Source organism: Dendronephthya gigantea, unplaced genomic scaffold (genome assembly GCF_004324835.1).
Source record: "Dendronephthya gigantea isolate DGI-Jeju-01 unplaced genomic scaffold, DenGig_1.0 000180F, whole genome shotgun sequence".
NCBI classification, from domain to species: domain Eukaryota; kingdom Metazoa; phylum Cnidaria; class Anthozoa; order Malacalcyonacea; family Nephtheidae; genus Dendronephthya; species Dendronephthya gigantea.
Genome location: NW_021163190.1, coordinates 229,648 through 251,206, shown reverse-complemented (window position 1 = coordinate 251,206; position 21,559 = coordinate 229,648). Strand labels below are relative to the sequence as shown.

The 21,559-nt window shown below is 36.8% G+C and overlaps 1 protein-coding gene and 1 long non-coding RNA gene across 3 annotated transcripts in view; both read left to right on the top strand.

The window, feature by feature from the left end:
• Positions 1-1,880: 1,880 nt before the first annotated feature.
• Positions 1,881-21,559, top strand: part of LOC114538336 (serine--pyruvate aminotransferase, mitochondrial-like) — a 42,847-nt gene continuing 23,168 nt past the window's right edge. The window contains exons 1-10 of one of the 2 annotated variants that reach the window (XM_028559489.1): positions 1,881-2,261; positions 3,113-3,177; positions 3,270-3,370; positions 3,826-3,981; positions 4,609-4,704; positions 5,267-5,336; positions 6,172-6,267; positions 6,348-6,430; positions 6,909-6,954; positions 7,061-7,181. In XM_028559489.1, the coding sequence (XP_028415290.1) occupies positions 1,916-2,261; positions 3,113-3,177; positions 3,270-3,370; positions 3,826-3,981; positions 4,609-4,704; positions 5,267-5,336; positions 6,172-6,267; positions 6,348-6,430; positions 6,909-6,954; positions 7,061-7,171 (1,170 nt within the window). In that variant the 5' untranslated portion in view covers positions 1,881-1,915 and the 3' untranslated portion in view covers positions 7,172-7,181. Of the gene's footprint in view, positions 2,262-3,112; positions 3,178-3,269; positions 3,371-3,825; positions 3,982-4,608; positions 4,705-5,266; positions 5,337-6,171; positions 6,268-6,347; positions 6,431-6,908; positions 6,955-7,060; positions 7,182-21,559 lie in introns of those variants that run through there. The other variant, XM_028559491.1, reaches the window with a different exon arrangement.
• Positions 11,480-21,357, top strand: LOC114538343. Its single transcript, XR_003688716.1, has 3 exons — positions 11,480-11,541; positions 21,095-21,140; positions 21,247-21,357. It is a non-coding gene; the product is annotated as an uncharacterized LOC114538343 (long non-coding RNA).

Here is a 21,559-nt window from a genome sequence, read left to right as displayed (position 1 = left end):
GATGGAGGGAAAGAAGTAACAGTGCCATACGAATATTGCAAAAAATGTGGGGAAACGTTCTTCTACGATAACGCAGTAAAAGATGAACTGTAACATTGCAATGCGGAACATATAGATTAATATCGCATTAAATGTCAAGTCTAAAATATGTTAGGTATTACTGTTATTATTCAAGTCTAAATTGAGGGCAAAATCTTTTGAAATGGAGCTTAATTGCGCAATAGACTTTTCCCCTTCTAGCTTTCAAGCGCGGCGATAGGTGAGTTGATTATCAAGGGACTTTGAGTTGCAATTGTTCTGCTTTGAAGCGATTTTATTTGTAAGAAAACCTTGCCAATTCGTTTTGTTTCTTTCTTAAACTAAACATGAACGCCTGAACATGGGGGGGGGGTCAGAACTCAAATTGACCTTGATAATCAACCACCGTCACGCATTGCGCGCTTGGAAGCTAAAAGGGGAAAGGTCTATTGACATGCCATTAGCTGATTAGTTTATCTGTAGTGCACAAAGCCAATAAATAATAAGTGATGACGATTTATTTGCTAGAATTAATTCTATTAAAAGCTATTTATATTATTCACGTAGTAAAAGGGTGGATTATATTCTTTAATAGCTCGAAGGTTGGAGTTACTTGAGTTTGTTGCAAAATTTATAAGCTTATCACTGCTTATGGTAGAAATATTTTCATATAACATTGCACTATTCAGATTGGAATTCAAATTCATTCAAATTACATACGAAATACACCGGCATTGATGAATAACCAACGCAGCAAGAGGGAAAATATCAATTAACCCCACTTGCGGTTGATTTATAGAGGATAAGGATCATTGAATATAGTTATGCATCGCCATTGATCAGTTGAATTTGGTGTTGCCGCCCATGATGGTTAAGAAATTTTATATAGGACTGGCTGACAACGTGAAAATTGGCAGATTCTCAATACTTAGGCTTCAAACTTGGTGAGAAAAAAGATTTATAAATGCTCAACAAAATATGTCTTGCCTCAAAGATTTGAAGCTTGCACACGGCAAAAACGAATCGTTTGAATAATAACCTTGTCCATACTTTAAGCCTCAAAATGGCCATTTCACAGCTGTCAGATGTGTTTGATGAGCTGTCAAAATATTGCAGAATGCGTATTCAGAAGAAAAATTGAACTTTTTAAAGTTATTCAATGGTTTTCGCTTTGGTAGGTCAGTGGGAAAAGATTAACGTTTGTTTAATTTCTCACACTGAGATCAGTGCTCGAGTTTAGCCAATGATCTATATAAAAATCCTCATTGTCACGACCATAGTATAGTATAGCTCAGCGGTGACGTCATTTTGTTACATTGTTGGCGCATGCGCCAGATGCAAGCTTAGGCAGGCGGTTTTTTGGAATAAGGTTGGGTTGCATTCAGCTACTACATAGAGATCGGTGTTCAAGGAAAGTGTGAGCGCGCGGGGGTGCTTGGGTAGGAGGCGATGGAAGATGAAGCCACTACTGAGTTATATATAAATTCCTGTATAGCTCAGTGGATGAAGCTCACGCATGCGCGCTCTTTTGTTTTAACGCCAGAGAAATCGCGAGCTTCGGGCGATCAGTGATCCATATCCAGTTCCATCATCGAGATCAGTGCACGAGTCTAACGACTGATCTATAATTGTACCTGCAATGTGATGACATTTCGCAACATTTTGTTACTTTGTGACGTAAATTCCGGTACAAGACTTCCGGTACAAGACCTCCGGTACAAGACCTCCGGTACGAGACCTCCGGTACAAGACCTCCGGTACATGACGTTCAGTACAAGACTTCCGGTGCAAGACTTCCGGTCCTAAGTCCACGTGTTGGATTATTTGTAAATATTCAAATTTCAAAGTTTCAAAGACTTTTCTCAAATTCTCGCACAATCAACAATAAGATTATAAAATGTCTGTTGTAGAACCACCAAAGCAGCTTCTCGTGCCTTTAAAAGTCGAAGAAAGGCTTTTAATGGGTCCGGGGCCTTCGAATGGCCATCAAAAGGTTTTAAACGCTTGTGCTCAGCCAATTTTGGGCCTTTTAGATCCGCGATTTTGTGAGATAATGGATGAAGTTAAGATGGGCTTGCAGTACGTTTGGCAGACAAAGAACAAGATGACGTTCGCTCTTAGCGGTACTGGTCATGCCGGGGTCGAAGCGTCTATTATTAATATGACTGAGAGAGGAGAGAAAATATTGATTTGTGTTAACGGGATTTGGGGAGAAAGAGCTTCGGATATGGCCGAAAGAATTGGTATGAAATAGCCTTTGTTTATGTAACCTAATTACGGTTAATCGCCCAGTAATTGTGAGGTTAATTGTTCTAATATGTAACAATCACTCCGTGTTAAAGCACTGATGAGGTGCATCACTGACTGTTGTTTTCTTCTTTAGTATTTTACTCTGTCTAATGTCAGATGATTTTACTCATCAGTGGAAGAGTACTGTCAGTTAATAAGTTAACAAAACTATCTGTCAGTGTCTCTTGTTAACCCATTAGCTTGCAATGCACCCAGATGTGACCTACTTTAGTATTTTACTCTGTCTAATACCAGATGATTTTACTCATCAGTGGAAGAGTACTGTCAGTTAATAAGTTAACAAAACTATCTGTCAGTGTCTCTTGTTAACCTATTAGCTTGCAATGCGCCTAGATGTGATCTACTTTAGTATTTTACTGTGTCTAATGTCAGATGATTTTACTCATCAGTGGAAGAGTACTGTCAGTTAATAAGTTAACAAAACTATCTGTCAGTGTCTCTTGTTAACCCATTAGCTTGCAATGCACCCAGAAGTGATCTACTTTAGTATTTTACTCTGTCTAATGTCAGATGATTTTACTCATCAGTGGAAGAGTACAGTCAGTTAATAAATTAACAAAACTATCTGTCAGTGTCTCTTGTTAACCCATTAGCTTGCAATGCACCCAGAAGTGATCTACTTTAGTATTTTACTCTGTCTAATGTCAGATGATTTTACTCATCAGTGGAAGAGTACTGTCAGTTAATAAATTAACAAAACTCACTGTCAACTTTTGTTAACGAACTAGACTCTGTTATGTTTAATTCCAAACCAACTAAGCACAAACTCTTTTAATTTTGCCAGGTTGTGATGTGAGGAAGATAGAGAGACCAATTGGTGAAGTCTTTACCTTAGAAGACATTAAAAAGGTTTCATTATGAATAACTTTTCTTGTGATTTAAGGTAGCTAGAGTGGCATCACCAAGTAGCTCGCTGATCTCTTGTTTTGTAACTTTTTCAGGGAATAGAGAAACACAGACCAAGCGTAGTTTTCATCGCCCATGGTGAGTCTTCTGGTACAACATGTCAGCCTCTTGAAGGAATTGGAGAACTCTGTCATAAGTGAGTGTCTATTGCTCAACCATTTCCTTGCATTATGAACTTACACTTTTCCTTATACCAGATGATTTTACTCATCAGTGAAAGAGTACTGTCAGTTAATAAGTTGACAAAACTATCTGTCAGTGTCTCTTGTTAACCCATTAGCTTGCAATGCACCCAGATGTGACCTACTTTAGAACTTTACTCTGTCTAATGTCCGATGATTTTACTCATCAGTGGAAGAATTCTGTCAGTTAATAAGTTAACAAAACTATCTGTCAGTGTCTCTTGTTAACCCATTAGCTTGCAATGCACCCAGATGTGACCAACTTTAGTATTTTACTCTGTCTAATGCCAGATGATTTTACTCATCATTGAAAGAGTACTGTCAGTTAATGAGTTAACAAAACTATCTGTCAGTGTCTCTTGTTATTGTGAGGAAAATTTAAGTTTAAGAAACTTGTTATATTTTGTAGCAATGATTGTGTTTTAATTGTTGATACTGTGGCATCACTTGGGGGATCAACAATCAATGTTGATGAGCTTGAAATCGATGTTATATATAGTGGCTCACAGAAATGCTTAAGTGCCCCACCAGGGCTGAGTCCAATATCACTTAGTCCCAGAGCATGGTAAGTATTGGTTGAACTAATTTGTCCTGAAAAACCATGTCTCAATGGTCATAGTGGTCAAGTGTACTGTAGTATTCTACAATAAGCTGTAGTGGTTTGTGTCTGAACTACCTGAGAAAGATAATTAAGATATCTCAAATGTGGTGGTCCAGTGTAGGTAGTATTCTACAATAAGCTGTCGTGGTTTGTGCCTGAACTACCTGAGAAAGATATCTCAAACGTGGTGGTTCAGTGTAGGTAGTATTCTACAATAAGCTATCCTGGTTTGTGTCTGAACTACCTGAGAAAGATATCTCAAACGTGGTGGTTCAGTGTAGGTAGTATTCTACAATAAGCTATCCTGGTTTGTGCCTGAACTACCTGAGAAAGATATTTCAAATGTGGTGTTCCAGTGTAGGCAGTATTCTACAATAAGCTGTCGTGGTTTGTGTCTGATTTACCTGAGAAAAATATCTCAAATGTGGTGGTCCAGTGTAGGTAGTATTCTACATAAGCTGTCGTGGTTTGTGTCTGAACTACCTGAGCAAGATATCTCAAACCTGGTGGTCCAGTGTAGGTAGTATTCTACAATAAGCTGTCATGGTTTGTGTCAGAACTACCTGAGAAAGATATTTCTGATATTTCTAGGAAGAAATTGCAATCCAGGAAAACTAAAGTACCCTCATTCTACTTTGATCTCACAATGATTGCAAATTACTGGGGTTGTGATGATGGGCCACGCAGGTGAGACAAACCATCTTCATATGTTGCTGTTATTGATTTTCCAGACATGATAATTATGAACACCAGTAACATACTACACTTTATTATATTCATTTTGAAATCAATGGTGTTTCTTGCAATCTGATTGGTTAAAAATACTGTGATTAATTCCCAAATCGCACTATTTTTGAGCATTAATCACATCATTTATAAGCCAATAAGATTGAAGCTCTGCACCACAATAACCAATCAGATTTAGTATTTCAGTGTAACCATCCAATCAAATTACACGGGAAAATATGGAACAAAATTTTATTATTTTGAATTTTAAATGCCCCGCAAAATTTCTTCACAAAAATAAATGAAAATTGCTCACATTTTACACCGCGTTTACGGTTCTTTCAGCCAATAAATCGTTTTGAATTTGTTTAATCTTTTGTATGATTTCAAAATGAATATAATAAAGTGGAAATTGCACTTTGTGTCGTGCAATTTTGGTGTGAAATCACAAATTCACTCAGTGCAACCATTATAAATTCAACAGTAATATGACTAATATTGCCTGTTTCAATATAATCCTTAGATACCATCATACTGGACCAACAAATTCGGTATATGCTTTACGAGAAGCTCTTTCACTTGTGGTTGAGGAGGTTTGTTTAAACAACGTTTTTGACTGGATTATATATTAACTCTCGCTTGTCAACTCTCATGCAACTCTTGTTCTCGTTTGATCAAGCAATGATAGTTGATGAAACTCTCATATAAACTCTCGCTTGTCAACTCTCATGCAACTCTTGTTCTCGTTTGATCAAGCAATGATAGTTGATGAAACTCTCATATAAACTCTCGCTTGTCAACTCTCATGCAACTCTTGTTCTCGTTTGATCAAGCAATGATAGTTGATGAAACTCTCATGTAAACTCTCGCTTGTCAACTCTCATGCAACTCTTGTTTCGTTTGATCAAGCAATGATAGTTGATGAAACTCTCATGTAAACTCTCGCTTGTCAACTCTCATGCAACTCTTGTTCTCGTTTGATCAAGCAATGATAGTTGATGAAACTCTCATGTAAACTCTCGCTTGTCAACTCTCATGCAACTCTTGTTTTCGTTTGATCAAGCAATGATAGTTGATGAAACTCTCATGTAAACTCTCGCTTGTCAACTCTCATGTAACTCTTGTTCTCGTTTGATCAAGGAATGATAGTTGATGAAACTTTCATGTAAACTCTCGCTTGTCAACTCTCATGTAACTCTTGTTCTCGTTTGATCAAGCAATGATAGTTGATGAAACTCTCATGTAAACTCTCGCTTGTCAACTCTCATGCAACTCTTGTTCTCGTTTGATCAAGCAATGATAGTTGATGAAACTCTCATGTAAACTCTCGCTTGTCAACTCTCATGTAACTCTTGTTCTCGTTTGATGAAGCAATGATAGTTGATGAAACTCTCATGTAAACTCTCGCTTGTCAACTCTCATATTTAGGGTCTTGAAAACTTTATTGCAAGACATCAGAAATGTGCTGAACTTTTACGCGAAGGTTTCGAGAAAATGGGATTCACCTTATTTGTTCAAGACAAGGTTTGAGAAATATTTTAGTGATGTCCATGCAGAAATGTTAATCGTAGTTTAAAGGATTAATCTTCCATTTTCTCTCATAGCGCCATCGCTTATCTACCATCACTGGAGTTGTTATTCCACAAGGAGTCGACTGGAAGAAAGTTTCAGCATTCATTGGCGAAAAGTATGTTTACTAAACTAACTTTCTTAATACTGGATAGCTCTATCAGTTTTAAACTGTTCTTCCTAGAGATCCAGTAAGGATCATCTTTTATTGATCCAGTGTTACTACAGTAGGAAACCTAAACTAAACTAATTTTATTTTTACTGGATAGTTCTATCAGTTCTAAACTGTTCTTCCTAGAGGTTCAGTAAGGATCATCTTTTATTGATCCAGTGTTACTACAGTAGGAAACCTAAACTAAACTAATTTTATTTTTACTGGATAGTTCTATCAGTTCTAAACTGTTCTTCCTAGAGGTTCAGTAAGGATCATCTCTTAATGATCCAGTGTTACTACAGGAGGAAACCTAAACTAAACCAACTTTATTTATACTGGATAGCTCTAAATTGTTCTTTCTAGAGGTCAACAATAAAGGTTATTCCTACAGGTCCAATAAAGAGGGAGAGTGTTAAAATTGAATAATCAATTTATTTTTCAGATATAAAATGGATATTTCAGGTGGTCTTGGAAGATCTGCTGGAAAGGTATCCATATTCACAATTTTCTTCTCCATATTCGCAGATATTAGCTCCATAATCGTAATTTTTTTTCCATGTGAAAAACCGTACTTTTTGTTGTGAAATTTTTCAGATATGGCGTGTTGGTCTGATGGGGTTGAACAGTACAAAAGATAATGTAAATCTTGTACTAAAAGCCTTCAAGGACGCCATGGAAAACGTGAAATTACAAAACAATCTGTGAGCAAACTTGAAACAAGAATTTTATTTTAGTTGACAAACCAATTTATATTAGTTAATCAGTTTTTGGTTTTGTTTTAATAAAAAGTAAAACTATCTCTTCAAATCTTGTTAATTGTTAAATTTTAAAATATGACTTGGTCTGTGGCAGTCTGACAGACACAGACATCATTTACAGACAGGCTGATATTTAAAATAGGTAACTGAGCTATTTCTTGAGGCAGAGGCTCACTTAGGATTCTTGGTCTGGGGGACCAAGGCAGAAGAACCCAGGTGGAGAGGGGTGGAGTTGTTGCTGAAAAACCTATGTGGAGGGGGTGCAGAAAAGCTTATTTCGAATGTTTTATTTGGTGTTTCATTTTAAGCCTTCCTCAATGAAAATATCTATTTCAAAGATTTGTTATTGTTCTTTAATATATAATTCTAAGAAAATACTTTAAATTCAATCACAAAAATACAAATCAGTATATGTCTGACAGTCAACTTAGAATGCTACAATCTATTTCTATAACTTTGTGAAAATCTTATAGTTCATTTCTATTGTTCATAATATGTTAGGAGTTTTCACTTAATACCTTACATATTGTTCACACAACAACAGCAGTGTGCAGCCATCTTGCCTCAGACATTTCTGGAAGTTCTTCCCAAGAATACCTTTCAAAGTTGAAACCTTCAACTGACTTCAGCTCTCGTCGCTCACCATCCCCTCCCGGGACTACAATGTTGTTTTCAATAACAACTGCAGTACATCCCCTCCTCTTACATCTCATTGATGGCAGCATGTGACTTTGTTCTGTCTTGACATTGTAAATGATAACTGTATCTAATGGCTTGGCATGTTTGTCAGCGCCACCAATAACAACAATGTTGTCTCCCCATCTCACAGTTGCCATATCACTCACTTCATACGGCAGTGGTGACAACTGTTTCAGCTCATTCTTCTTTATATTGAACAGTACGACACTGCTGAGGTTGTCTTTGCATCCGCCAGTTGCAGTTCCACCAACTATCAACAAATTATCATCAAATATTTCCATGGTGTGACCTTGTCTTGGTTCTGGCATTCTTGATAAGGTCTTCACAGTATAGGGAGGAACAAGCTGGACTGAACTGATCAAGTCAGATAAACCATTTCCATTATCACCTCCAGAGACTATCAACTGATCATTATACAGCACACTGCTGTGGTATCTCAACTTATCAGGTAGTTTAACAGGACAGTCACTCCAGTGTGTTGAGAGATCAGGGTTTGGGTCAATATTCATTCTAATCATATCATCAAGAATCCCAGACCAAACATCACAGCAACCCCCAGCTATAGTCACATGATTGTTATAGATAAATGAAGTCGCTCCAGAACGATCCTTTGGCATTGATTGTAATGGCGACCATGTTCTTTGACGCCAGTTAAACATCTCCACAGAGTTAGACCAACCACCTCCAGCAACAATTATATTTTCCTTATCACCACTTGGTCTATTTATTAGTTTTCTTGTGTTTTCTTCTTTTTTGCCCTCCATGGTGATAAGAACGTCCTTCATTTCATCAAAAGCTCTGACCAAAGCTGTTTTCAATCCTTTGACTTCGTTGTTAACCGCTTCGTGTTTTCCTTCCATATCTGCTTTTATATCTGCCGTGTTTTTCTCCATATTATTCGCAACAGTGGCAACATTTTTCTCTAAATTTGTTATTTTAGTTTCAACTGTTTTATTTGTTACCATATTCTTCTCGATATTCGCCATTCTTTCCTGCATTTCTGCCAAAGTTTTCGTTATTTCTCCGCACGAGTGACACTTCAACTTTCGGAATTCACAGACTTCACTTTCATGGTGAATAAGATCACGCTTGTTGACAATTAAACCACAGCCTTGGTTTGTACAAACGGCTGGTGTATATCCACATGTATCTTCATGACGGTCAAGATGCTGTAATTCTACAACTTCTTGACAACCTCTGTCGATGTAAACGCAACGAATTTTCGATTCATTTAAAAAATCTTTTACCATCGTGAAGGTTCGGTCAAAGTCTCTACGGTCAGTCATCAGCACCGTTGGGCATGTTTGAGAATTTTCCAGATGTTTCGTAATACAACAACGGCAAAAAGAATGCTGGTTTCTCGAACACATAACCGGCTCTTTCAAAACGTTGAAGCAAATCTGGCAATGAAAATTTCGATCGATTTTGTTCACAAACCTTTCTTCATCGTAGCCTTGTATATATGAAGCCATATTTCACGTCGTTCTTGTGTCGTAATAATAAAGCAAGTTCTGTGTTGTTTGTCGCTCTGTAGTATAAACCTCGCTGTATAGACTTGAATATAGATATGGTGTTCGTTCTTGAAGATGTCTGTGTTTGTTTGTTTTTTTGAAATTTTCTCCAAAATGATCAGTTTATGAAGACAAATCTCTCTTCGTTATAAAGTGTTTGCGTAAGACGCGTCCTTTCTGCTGCATCGCGCATAGAAATTATAAACAACGTGGTTGCTAAGGAGGCGTTGATCTACCCAATCAGCGCTGCTTGCATCCGGGACTTAATTTGCCCGCCATAATCGCGCCGCCTTTCTTGACTGATGTTTTATATATATATTTAATATATGGAGTTCATTGTGTTTTTCGTACCAATGCCTCCTCTAGTGTTATTTATAATCTCTATGGCATCACGGGCGTTCTTTGAGAGCGCCCGCAGTAACTTTGTATTGCGGATAAATGCTATTAGCAATCTTTCCGGTCAGCAGACATTCATAGTAATTGCGGGAACTTTGTCCGTTTGTCGTTTTTAAAATATTATGGGAAACATTTTCGAAATGAAAGGCTAATTAGTATGTTAATAAACGATGTGAAATAAAATTATTTAAGCAAATTATAAACAATCGATTTTAGAATTTGAGAAAATGTTTGATTATTAAATTCTGAAACAATTACCATTGCCAATCAAGAGAATCGAGATTCAGTTGAAGTTTGAAATACAATGATCAGCTAAGATACCTGATAGAAAGGCATCGAAAACAAATATTTCGATAGCGATGTCTCAATTTGTATTTACTTATTCCATTGAAGCGAATTAAGATAAATAAATCAATACATCAGCTGAAAGTCAAACTTAAATAATTTTTTGCTGTCAGAAACTGTTCGTAAAATCTTTCAAAAGTGTTTAATTCATAAAGAATTATACGAGTTTACGTGTTTCCGCTCCTTATTCATCCATTTTGAATCGAAGTTAATCCAGGATTAAAAAGTTAAACCACCTAGCTAGCAGGGTTAATTTTTTTTTTATTTTAACCCAGAGTTAAAGCTAACCGGGTTTTTTGCAACGCAAATCAACCGAGGTTTAAAATTCAACCCTGGATTAGGCACTTTTAACCCTGGGTTAGCGTTAAACGGCTTTTGAACAACCGGCCCCAGAGCTATATAGTATAAATAGCCCAAATGACCCTAATCAACTTTAGTTCACAATACCGCTTTATATCAAGTACCCCCTGGTATTCAAATATGTCCGCGTTACGAAGTTACTGCGGGCGCTCTCAAAGAACGCTCGTGATGTGGCCAGACCAGTACTAGTGAAATGAATATAACTCAGTGATCTGTTATTTTGCAGTAATTAAAGTCGACTCTGAAAGCTTTAACTTATATAAAACTCCATGTTCACTAATTCCTAAATACGCAAATTTAATCTTTGGGATTATGTTAGGAAAAGACCTTTTTCATAATGACGTCAAACGCGGAAAGTGTGATGTTACATGAAGTTTGATTAGCTCGATAGTTTTGTGGAGCCAATCAAATTTCGTGTAACATCAGACTTTCCGCGTTTGACGTCATTATAAGAAAGGTCTATTGGGTTAAGATTATGTTTTAGGTTTATAGTTTAATAGGGCTAAAATTAATCCTAAATTTGACCCTAAACCTAACCTAATCTCAAGGATTAAATGGAATTATATATATTCCCAACATAGAAAACGCTAAACATTCTTCGTTATTCTTCATCGTATTTTTCTGTATTTATTTTTCTAGATAATGCGGTTGAATGTTTTAAACTTGGTCAGCTTTGCAGCTCAAATGGTAGAAATTTAATCCGTGAATGTGACAGTCAGGGTTGTGGTGATTTCGGAACACCAAGGTAAGACCAGATGTAACCTTGTAGCAACACAGCGAATCGATAATATTCTTATAATCTTACAAAACAATTAAATTAACGTGAATTTATCATTATACAGAGGCTCTCGTACACACAATGGTGTCGACATGCATAATTTGCAAACCAGAGAGTTCTGTCATGACACCATTTGCTGCGAAGATCTGACGAAAATCACGTTCTTTTCAAACAACAACAAACCATATAACAATGGATTGTATATTCAAGGAAGCGGAGAAGCCGAAGGTATCATCTCTCTCACATTATGAAACAAATTCATATTAGGCACGGGAAATTCATCTTAGAAAGGAAAGTTGATTGTAAAAACCCGTCTTAATATGACTTGGAATGGATATAAAATTTACACGTGTGATGGGTCGGGTAATGCTAAAAAGGGTATCGTGATTATTACGATAATAATTTTGTTTATTTTCTCAGTTAAGCGCGCCTCACACGAGAGCTGGTAGAGGTAAAGACCTCGCGAGGTTTTAGCTCAGCAAGTTACTCTCGTGTGCGGATAGTTTTTCGTGAGGAATTCGCCTCGAGAGGCAAGTTTCTATCGTGTGCGGATAGTTTTCAGGCTGAGTTAACTGCCTCGCGAGGTCGTTAGCTCGGCTTATAGCTCTCTTGTGCGGCGGGCTTTACCCTTGTTCCGTCCTTGACCGTGTTGATATTTCAGAAACTCGTCTGATTTATCCGTCTAAATGCGAAATTAAGACGAGTTTCTCGTCGAGAAGGGATTCCCGTTCAAATTAACCGTTTGTTTAGACGGGAAAGTTAGGCGGGAAAATTCTGACGAGAAACCCGTCTGTGGCCTGATTCACATCAGACGAGTTTCCCGTCTAAGATGAGTTTCCAAGAGGAGTTTCCCCTGTAAGACGAGTTTCCTGTTTTCCTTGACCTTGTAAGACGAGTTTCCCGCCTCTAATATGATTTCGGCTAAACTAAATTTTAAACTATAATGCATTTCTCGAAACAGAATGAGTAATGAATTTGGTCATTGACTCCTTCACCCCCCGGGTTAGGTCTAAATGGTAATTTCATGTCGTGCTTTCAAGTAAAGATAAAAATACAATAAAAATGAAAGAAAGTGTAGGCACAGAATACCTATCTAGAGCCGGTTGTTCGAAAGGTGGATAAGTCGCTATCCAACGGATAAGTTTTATCCAGCGTGTGATTTGCGTTGCACGAAGCTTGGATAACTTTATCCAGCGGATAAAAATCGCTATCTACCGGATAAATTTATCCAAGGTCCGGAGGTGGTTTAAATCCACTATCCAGTGGATAAATTCATAGATACAAGATAACACTGTAAACATTTATATAAAATAGGACAAAAATGCAATAATCCTGTTACTGTGTTTCAACAAACTAATACATATCATGATTGTATTCACTATTAGAAATGTTTTCGAAATGCAATTTGTCGCAGCAGCGTTTCACGTTGCCTACACATTCCGTTCCGAGCGGCGATTTTTTGGACATTCTCGCATTTATAACATGCGGTAAATTTACTATACGCTTCTAATCAGTTTATAAACGCGAATATGCAAAGAAAGATTCAACCTATTCCAAGGAAACTTGCTAATATCTAAGTAATTTCATTCACGAACATTAAAATAATGTTCCTAAATTTGCTATGGAACCGAATAGCAAAGCGTTGCAAGGTCAAGGAATAAAATTGCAATGTGTTTAATTAATAAAATCACTATGTTATGAAGTGCAAAGTTCGAGCAAATCACTTGTTCAAGTCTTTTCCATTCAGTAACTATACTCGAGAATTCGTAATGATTATGAATTCAATGTTGTAAATGCTTAGCAACAGCTGACGTTGTGGTACGAAATTTCAGGATAATCCTGTTTTCTTCCGGTAAATTTTAACTTATCTATTGAATAGCTATCCACTTCACTATCCACGCTTCGTGCAACGCGTTTTTATCCAATGAATAACTATCCACTGGATAGCAGATTTATCCGTTGGATAGGACTTATCCGTTGGATAAGTTATCCATCTTTCGAACAACCGGCCCCAGAAGAACAACTCCATTGTTTTTTTTGCATAAGTGGTTCCGTCACTCAGATAGTACCGTAAATGGAGGCAATCAACCCCCTGCCAACAACCCTATTTTTAATATGGGCAAGGGGGGTGTTTCCAATTAACGGTACTTGCTGAGTGATGAATCTTGGGAAGGACTACCCCCTGCCAACTAACCCATTTTTAAGACTTGCAGGGGGGTGATTCATAGACGTCCAGTAAAGAGGGAGAGTGTTAAAATGGAATTGTCAATTTCTTTTTCAGATATAAAATGGATAGTTCAGGTGGTCTTGGAAGATCTGCTGGAAAGGTATCCATATTCCCAATTTTCTTCTCCATATTCGCAGATATTCGCTCCATTATTGTAATTTTTTTCCCCTGTGAAAAACCATACTTTTTGTGGTGAAATTTTTCAGATATGGCGTGTTGGTCTGATGGGGTTGAACAGTACAAAAGATAATGTAAATCTTGTACTAAAAGCCTTCAAAGACGCGATGGAAAACGTAAAATTACAAAACAATGTGTGAGCAAACTTGAAACAAGAATTTTATTTTAGTTGACAAACCAATTTATATTAGTTAATCAGGGTTTTGTTTTAATAAAGAGTAAAACTATCTCTCCAAATCTTGTTAATTGTTAAATTTTAAAATATGACTTGGTCTGTGGCAGTCTGACAGACACAGACATCATTTACAGACAGGCTGATATTTAAAATAGGTAACTGAGCTATTTCTTGAGCCAGAGGCTCAGTTCGGATTCTTGGTCTGGGGGCTGGGGCAGAAGAACCCAGGTGGGGAGGGGAGGGGTTGTGGCTGAAAAACCTATATGGCAGGGGGGGGCTGAAAAACCTAGGCAGGAGGGGGAAGAGAAAAAACATATGTGGGAGGGAGGGGATGAAAAAACCTAGGTGGGAGGGGGGGGTGTGAAAAATGGTGGGGGGTGCAGAAAAGCTTTTTTTAAATTCTTTATTTCATGTTTCATTTAAAACCATCTGCAAAGAAAAAATCTATTTCAAAGATTTGTCATTGTTCTTTAATATTTAATTCTAAGAACTGACTCAATTTAAATTCAATTAAAAAAATACAAATCAGTATTTGTCTGACAATCAACTTAGAATGCTACAATCTATTTCTATAACTTTGTGAAAATCTTATTGTTCATTTCAATTGTTCATAATATGTTAGGAGTTTTCACTTAATACCTTACATATTGTTCACACAACAACAGCAGTGTGCCAGTATCTTGCTTTAGACATTTCTGGAAGTTCTTCCCAAGAATACCTTTCAAAGTTGAAACCTTGAACTGACTTCAGCTCTCCTTGCTCACCACACCCTCCCAGGACTACAATGTTGTTTTCAATAACAACTGCGGTACATGCACTTCTCTTACATATCATTAATGGCAGCATGTGACTTTGTTCTGTCTTGAAATTGTACATGATAACTGTATTTATTAACTTGCCATGTTTGTCAGCACCACCAATAACAACGATGTTGTCTCCCCATCTCACAGTTGCCATGTGACTCACTTCATACGGTAGTGGTGACAACTGTTTCAGCTCATTCTTCTTTATATCGTACAGTACGACACTGCTGAGGCTGTCTTTGGCACTGCCAGTTGTTCTTCCACCAAGTATCAACAAATTATCATCAAATATTTCCATGCTGTAATATTTTCTTGGTTCTGGCATTCTTGATAAGGTCTTCACAGTATAGGGAGGAACAAGCTGGACTGAACTGATCAAGTCAGATGAACCATTTTCATTATCACCTCCAGAGACTATCAACTGATCATTATACAGCACACTCCTGTGGTTATTCAACTTATCAGGTAGTTTAACAGGACAGTCACTCCAGTGTGTTGAGAGATCAGGGTTTGGGTCAATATTCATTCTAATCATATCATCAACAATGCCAGAAAAACCACGACAGCTACCCCCAGCTATAGTCATATGATTGTTATAAATAAATGAAGTCGCTGCATAACGACCCTCTGGCATTGATTGTAATGGCGACCATGTTCTTTGACGCCAGTTAAACATCTCTACAGAGTTAATTCCTATACCTCCAGCAACAATTATATTTTCCTTATCACCACTTGGTCTATTTATTACCTTTGCTATGTTTTCTTTTTTCTTGGCCTCCATCGTGATAAGAACGTCCTTCATTTCATCAAAAGCTCTGACCAAAGCTGTTTTCAATCCTCTGACTTCGTTGTTAACCGCTTCGTGTTTTCCTTCCATATCTGCTTTTATATCTGCCGTGTTTTTGTCTATTTTTCTGTCTAAATTTCTTATTTTAATTTCAACTGTTGTATTATTCTTCTCGATATTCTTCTCGATATTCGCCATTCTTTCCTCCATATCTGCCAAAGTTTTCGTTATTTCTCCGCACGAGTGACACTTCAACTTTCGGAATTCACAGACTTCACTTTCATGGTGAATAAGATCACGCTTGTTGACAATTAAACCACAGCCTTGGTTTGTACAAACGGTTGGTGTATATCCACATGTATCTTCATGGCGGTCAAGATGCTGTAATTCTACAACTTCTTGACAACCTTTGTCGATGTAAACGCAACGAATTTTTGATTCATTCAGGAAATCTTTTACCATTCGCGGTGCTTCGGCCAAAGTCTCTACGGTCAGTTCATCAGCACACGTTGGGCATGTTTGAGAATTTTCCAGATGTTTCACTGCATGAAAAGCGCCGTATTCCAAGGTATTCACATGTGAATACGGGTGTGAATAAAACACATATTGCAAGCGTATTCCGACATGGAATATTAGTGTGAATACGGCATCGTATTCTTCAGTATTCTAAGTGTGAATACGCCGTGAATATGCCGCGTATTCTGACCAATATTCACACTTGGAATATCTCACTTCTCACTTAATCCGTGTTTCCACAAAATAAATTCATCAGCTGACATTTTTAAACTTTATTTTGAATGCTGAAAAATTGAAGTGGAATTTTATAAATAATTTGGCGCAAAAACCAAAAAGCGCGCTTTCGAGTTTAATAAACATTGAACGAGGAGATCGTGCGTTTGTGGCTGTAAGAAATCTTTTTGGCGCTTACAAATAAGGGAAGAGAGTGAAGGATGCCAAGGGCTTGGTAAAGTCTGGAAACTCTGGTCGCAGTTAAAGAGCATGCCGGCGAGTATTTGTATGCTACGATTCCCACGAAGTCTGATGAAGAAAATGCGCGAAATAGAAATGAGATTGCATGGCGCGATTGCTACAGCACCTTATGTTCGCTAATACGTGTAAAATGATAACGAATATTAACCGTATTTCAAGGATTTTTTATTGTTCAAAACCGAAAACGCATATACTGTTTGTGCGTAAGGGACCTCTTCGGTGAGTGACTAAATATCGTGCAGTTGAATTCAATAGCCGGTCTATAGACTATACCCGATGACCATGTTGGGAGTAATCTCAACATTTTATTAACAAATTACCTGGTGATAAGAGGTTAATGGGTTATGCGTTCGCAGCCTGTGCGAATGTTTAGGCATTTATTGTCCCTCAAGTCTGTCCATTAAGGAAAATATCAATATGAACAACATGCATAATCTTTAGGTTGCCATGTTAATTTGCATAGCAGTCATACACATTGCAATGGTAGGTTTATCCACAGTTAATGTGTTTTATCAAGGTTGATCAAATGCAATACTAAGATTTCAGTCAATTATTTAAATTTTATACAGTCCTTAACAGATCACATGTACATGTGATGGGTTACAACATTTCACATTTTATAAAAATATTATTGGAACATCACAAATTGTTCAAAATATGTAGCAAAAACACAGCCTATCATGAACTTCTACTAAGCTGTTATGATTTTCAATCTTTCATCAGCTGATTGTTTAATTTATAAGCAATGTTGTTTTAGTATTATATGAAACACATTGCTCCTGGAGTATGTCAGAAATTATACTTAATAGTAAATTGTTGAGCAAAGCAAGTGATGTTTTTTCACTTGGTAAGATATTAAAAACTATAGGTGAGCAGATAATGAATCAGGAACTTCTTTCACTGGGTGAAAAATCCTCTTCATCTTTAGCAAAGTTAAGGCCAACTCTTTTGGGAATTTTCTCAATCTTGCAACCCCTGATGGCTAAAAACAATTAAAACCACCTTAAAGCAATTATTGAACAAAATACATAGCAAACTTTCTTAAGCTATAATAGATTATTATCCGAAAGGTTAATGATAATGGTAAAAGCTGATGTTGCATGCATGGCCATTTGTTTTTATTGTTGTGCATAGATTTTATGCAGTGTAATGAAATTATAATATTCCTAGGAGAATGTATATGTACAAATCAGTAAACAGTCTCAGTTATAAATTATGATGAGGGCAATGTTAAAAGGCTTCACTTAAAAACACAGTCTAGCATGAACTTCTAAGCTGTTAAGATTTCTGTCTTTGGGCAGCTGGTTGTTAAGATTCCTATCTTTTGGCAACCAGTTCAATAGCTATTCTGTGGTAAATATTAGTTTAAATATAATTCATATATGCTAAAAGGAAAAATATAGGCCATTATTTTGTTAAAAAATATGTATTATATATAACTAAAAAACACAGTCTGGCTTTGATTTCTAAGCTGTTAAGATTTCTGTCTTTGGGCAGCTGATTGTTAAGATTTCAATCTTTTGGCAATCAATCATTAGCTATTCTGTGACAATTATATAACAATATATATCTATAATATATAAATTTTGCCTAAAATATAAAAAACCCTCATGAAATGTACCAATGCACCTCATTTCAATGCATCTTGAAACGTCTATCTAAGGGTTATGTTATGTTAAAGTTATGATTACAGCAGCTTTCTGAATATTTGTGGTAGGTAAGAAAGTAATGTCCCTTTTCAGTATTGGCAAACTTTTAAATTTTGTTTGTATTGAGTATGGCTTTGAAATGGCAAACATTTGTACCTACTATAATTAGTGTGTGATGGAGGTAGGATTGATGAAAACCATCATACAATTTATTTATCTACAAGCAGGTACAGTTAGCTGTGTACAAATTAGCTACAATAAACACAATCGTAATCTATTTATATTAATAAAAACAAAAAAAGTGATGAGCCCAGCCGTAAAAGCGTTGGCCTCGCACTATTGTTGTTGTGTTGTGTTGTTTCAGGACTATAGTATGACATAACTCTTGTTATTATTAAATAACTTACCTGATTTTAGCGCCGCCACAAGAATTATTTTGGGGCATCGCGAACATCTTTAACAATTCAAAGTTGAACAGCTTGAACTTCTGTTGAAACCACGCATTTATATATAAGCGCCCTGGTTGAAACCAATTGACATTTGTGCCATGTTATCGTTTTGTAAACAAAGGGAACTGGACAACTTTTGCGAGGAATCATTTAAAGACATTTATTTGTTATTGTTATACGACCTCCGAATTTCGCCATTTATTCGCAATTTCGCCGCAATTCCTTGGCGCAAAAATTGTCACTAACATGTCGAAGAGGAAATTTCCCAAAGGAAATTTCCTACGATTTCCCAACACTGAACTGTTTATATTACGGATGCTTTTGACGATACAGAATCATCAACTTTCTACCCATGTGTTTACGTATCCAAGCAAAAATAAAAGTATTTTTTTTATATATAACTTCTTTTACACAGGTAATAAAAGAAATTGATGGATATTTCTCTTTTTATACAGCTTTTTTACGACTTACGAGGCTACTCAGCGCTCATCGACTGAGGATATACGATACTCGACATCCCTGCGGCAGCAAAAAAATTAATCAAATAAAAATCATCGTGCGTTTGGTAACATTTATTGTCTGTCGCCTAAACAAATCAAGTGCAATTTCAATTTGTGACCGTGATGAGAAGAAATGCTGGATAACAGTTGACACCGGCATTGAACTGAAACAACCTTTAATTGCCTATTCCGTGGTATATAAACGCATTTCCTGCAATATTTACACAATATAACTCGTTGATTATCCAGTATTCATGCGTACAATCACATTTTCTATGCCGAAGTGTGAATACTAGGTCTTGAAAAATATTCACAGAGTATTCGAAGGTATTCTAGGTCAGAATACGCGGTGTGTTTTATTCACAGGTATTCACATCGGAATACCCCCAATATTCCGAGGATATTCACAGTGAATATCTGTGAATACGTGTGAATATGGACCATATTCGAACTCATATTCGCACGTATTCACCTGTGAATACGCGGTTTTTCATGCAGTGTTTCGTAATACAACAACGGCAAAAAGAATGCTGGTTTCTCGAACACATAACCGGCTCTTTCAAGACGTTGAAGCAAATCTGACAATGAAAATTTCGATCGATTTGGTTCACAAACCTTTCTTCATCGTAGCCTTGTATATATGAAGCCATATTTCACGTCGTTCTTGTGTCGTAATAATAAAGCAAGTTCTGTGTTGTTTGTCACTCTGTAGTATAAACCTCGCTGTATAGACTGAATATAGATAATGTGTTCGTTCTTGGAGAAGTCTGTGTTTGTATTTTCTCGAAATCGTTCCCAAAATTATCAGTTTATGAAGACAAATATCTCTTCCTTATAAAGTGTTTGCATAAAATGCATCATTTGCTGTCAGGAATTCCTGGAATTTGCTGCGGTGTTTCCACAAATAAATTAAAAATATCGCGACCTAAGAGAGAGAACTGGGACTGGAGTATAACGCACTGAGCTATGTATGCTAAGTGAATGGGTCAAACTGCATTGTCTAGCATTATGAACCTAGATTTTTCCTAATCGTGTCAGATGATTTTACTCATCAGTGGAAGAATACTGTCAGTTAATAAGTTAACAAAACTATCTGTCAGTGTCTCTTGTTAACCCATTAGCTTGCAATGCACCCAGATGTGACCTACTTTAGTATTTTACTCTGTCTAAGTCAAGTTGAATATTTTCGCGGTGCAATAATATTCCAATCTAAATGAGTTTTCATCAACACACAAATGGTTCAGGATATCTTGTGGATTGATCTACAGCTGTGGTGAATAAGAAAAACGCAACTTCAAAGTGTTCATGAAATTCACTTTCGTTTTGATCAGTGATCACAAAAGGTCGTATAGCGTATCAAGAAAGTGTAGGCACAGAATACCTATCAGACAAACAGCTCCATTGTTTTTTTCATAAGTGGAGTACTGCAAATGGAGGCAATCACCCCCCTGCCAACTGCACTATTTTTAATATGGGCAGGGGGGTGATTCCTTCTATTTACGGTACTTGCTGAGTGAATCTTGGGAATAAGTCACCGCCCTGCCAACAGCCCGACACCGCGGAAATTGGTATAGGCTTAGCCGCAATTCTCGATACTTAGACTTCAAACTTGGTGAGGAAAAAGATTCATAAATATTCAAGAAAATATGTCTTGCACAAAAGATTTGAAGCTTGCTCACGGTAAAAACGAATCGTCTGAATTAATAACCTTGTGTATACTTTAAGCCTCAAAATGGCCATTTCACAGCGGTCAGATGTGTATGATGAGCTGTCAAAAGATTGCAGAATGCGTATTCAGAAGAAAAATTGAACTTTTTTAAGATATTCAAAAGGTTTCTCTTTGATAGGGCGATACAGAAATGCACAATTGTGAACCAGCGATTAGATTTTCGGGTTGAAACGTCTTAAACGCCAATTTCTGCGGTGTCCAACAGCCCCATTTTTAATACTTGCAGGGGGGGTGATTCTTAGAGGTCCAGTAAAGAGGGAGAGTGTTAAAATTGAATAATCAATTTCTTTTTCAGATATAAAATGGATATTTCAGGTGGTCTTGGAAGATCTGCTGGAAAGGTATCCATATTCACAATCTTCTTCTCCATATTCGCAGATATTCACTCCATAATCGTAAATTTTTTTCCCTGTGAAAAACCGTACTTTTTGTGGTGAAATTTTTCAGATATGGCGTGTTGGTCTGATGGGGTTGAACAGTACAAAAGATAATGTAAATCTTGTACTAAAAGCCTTCAAGGACGCGATGGAAAACGTGAAATTACAAAACAATCTGTGAGCAAACTGGAAACAAGAATTTTATTTTATTTGACAAACCAATTTATATTAGTTAATCAGGGTTTTGTTTTAATAAAGAGTAAAACTATCTCTCCAAATCTTGTTATATGTTAAATTTTAAAATATGACTTGGTTTGTGGCAGTCTGACAGACACAGACATCATTTACAGACAGTCTGATATTTAAAATAGGTAACTGAGCTA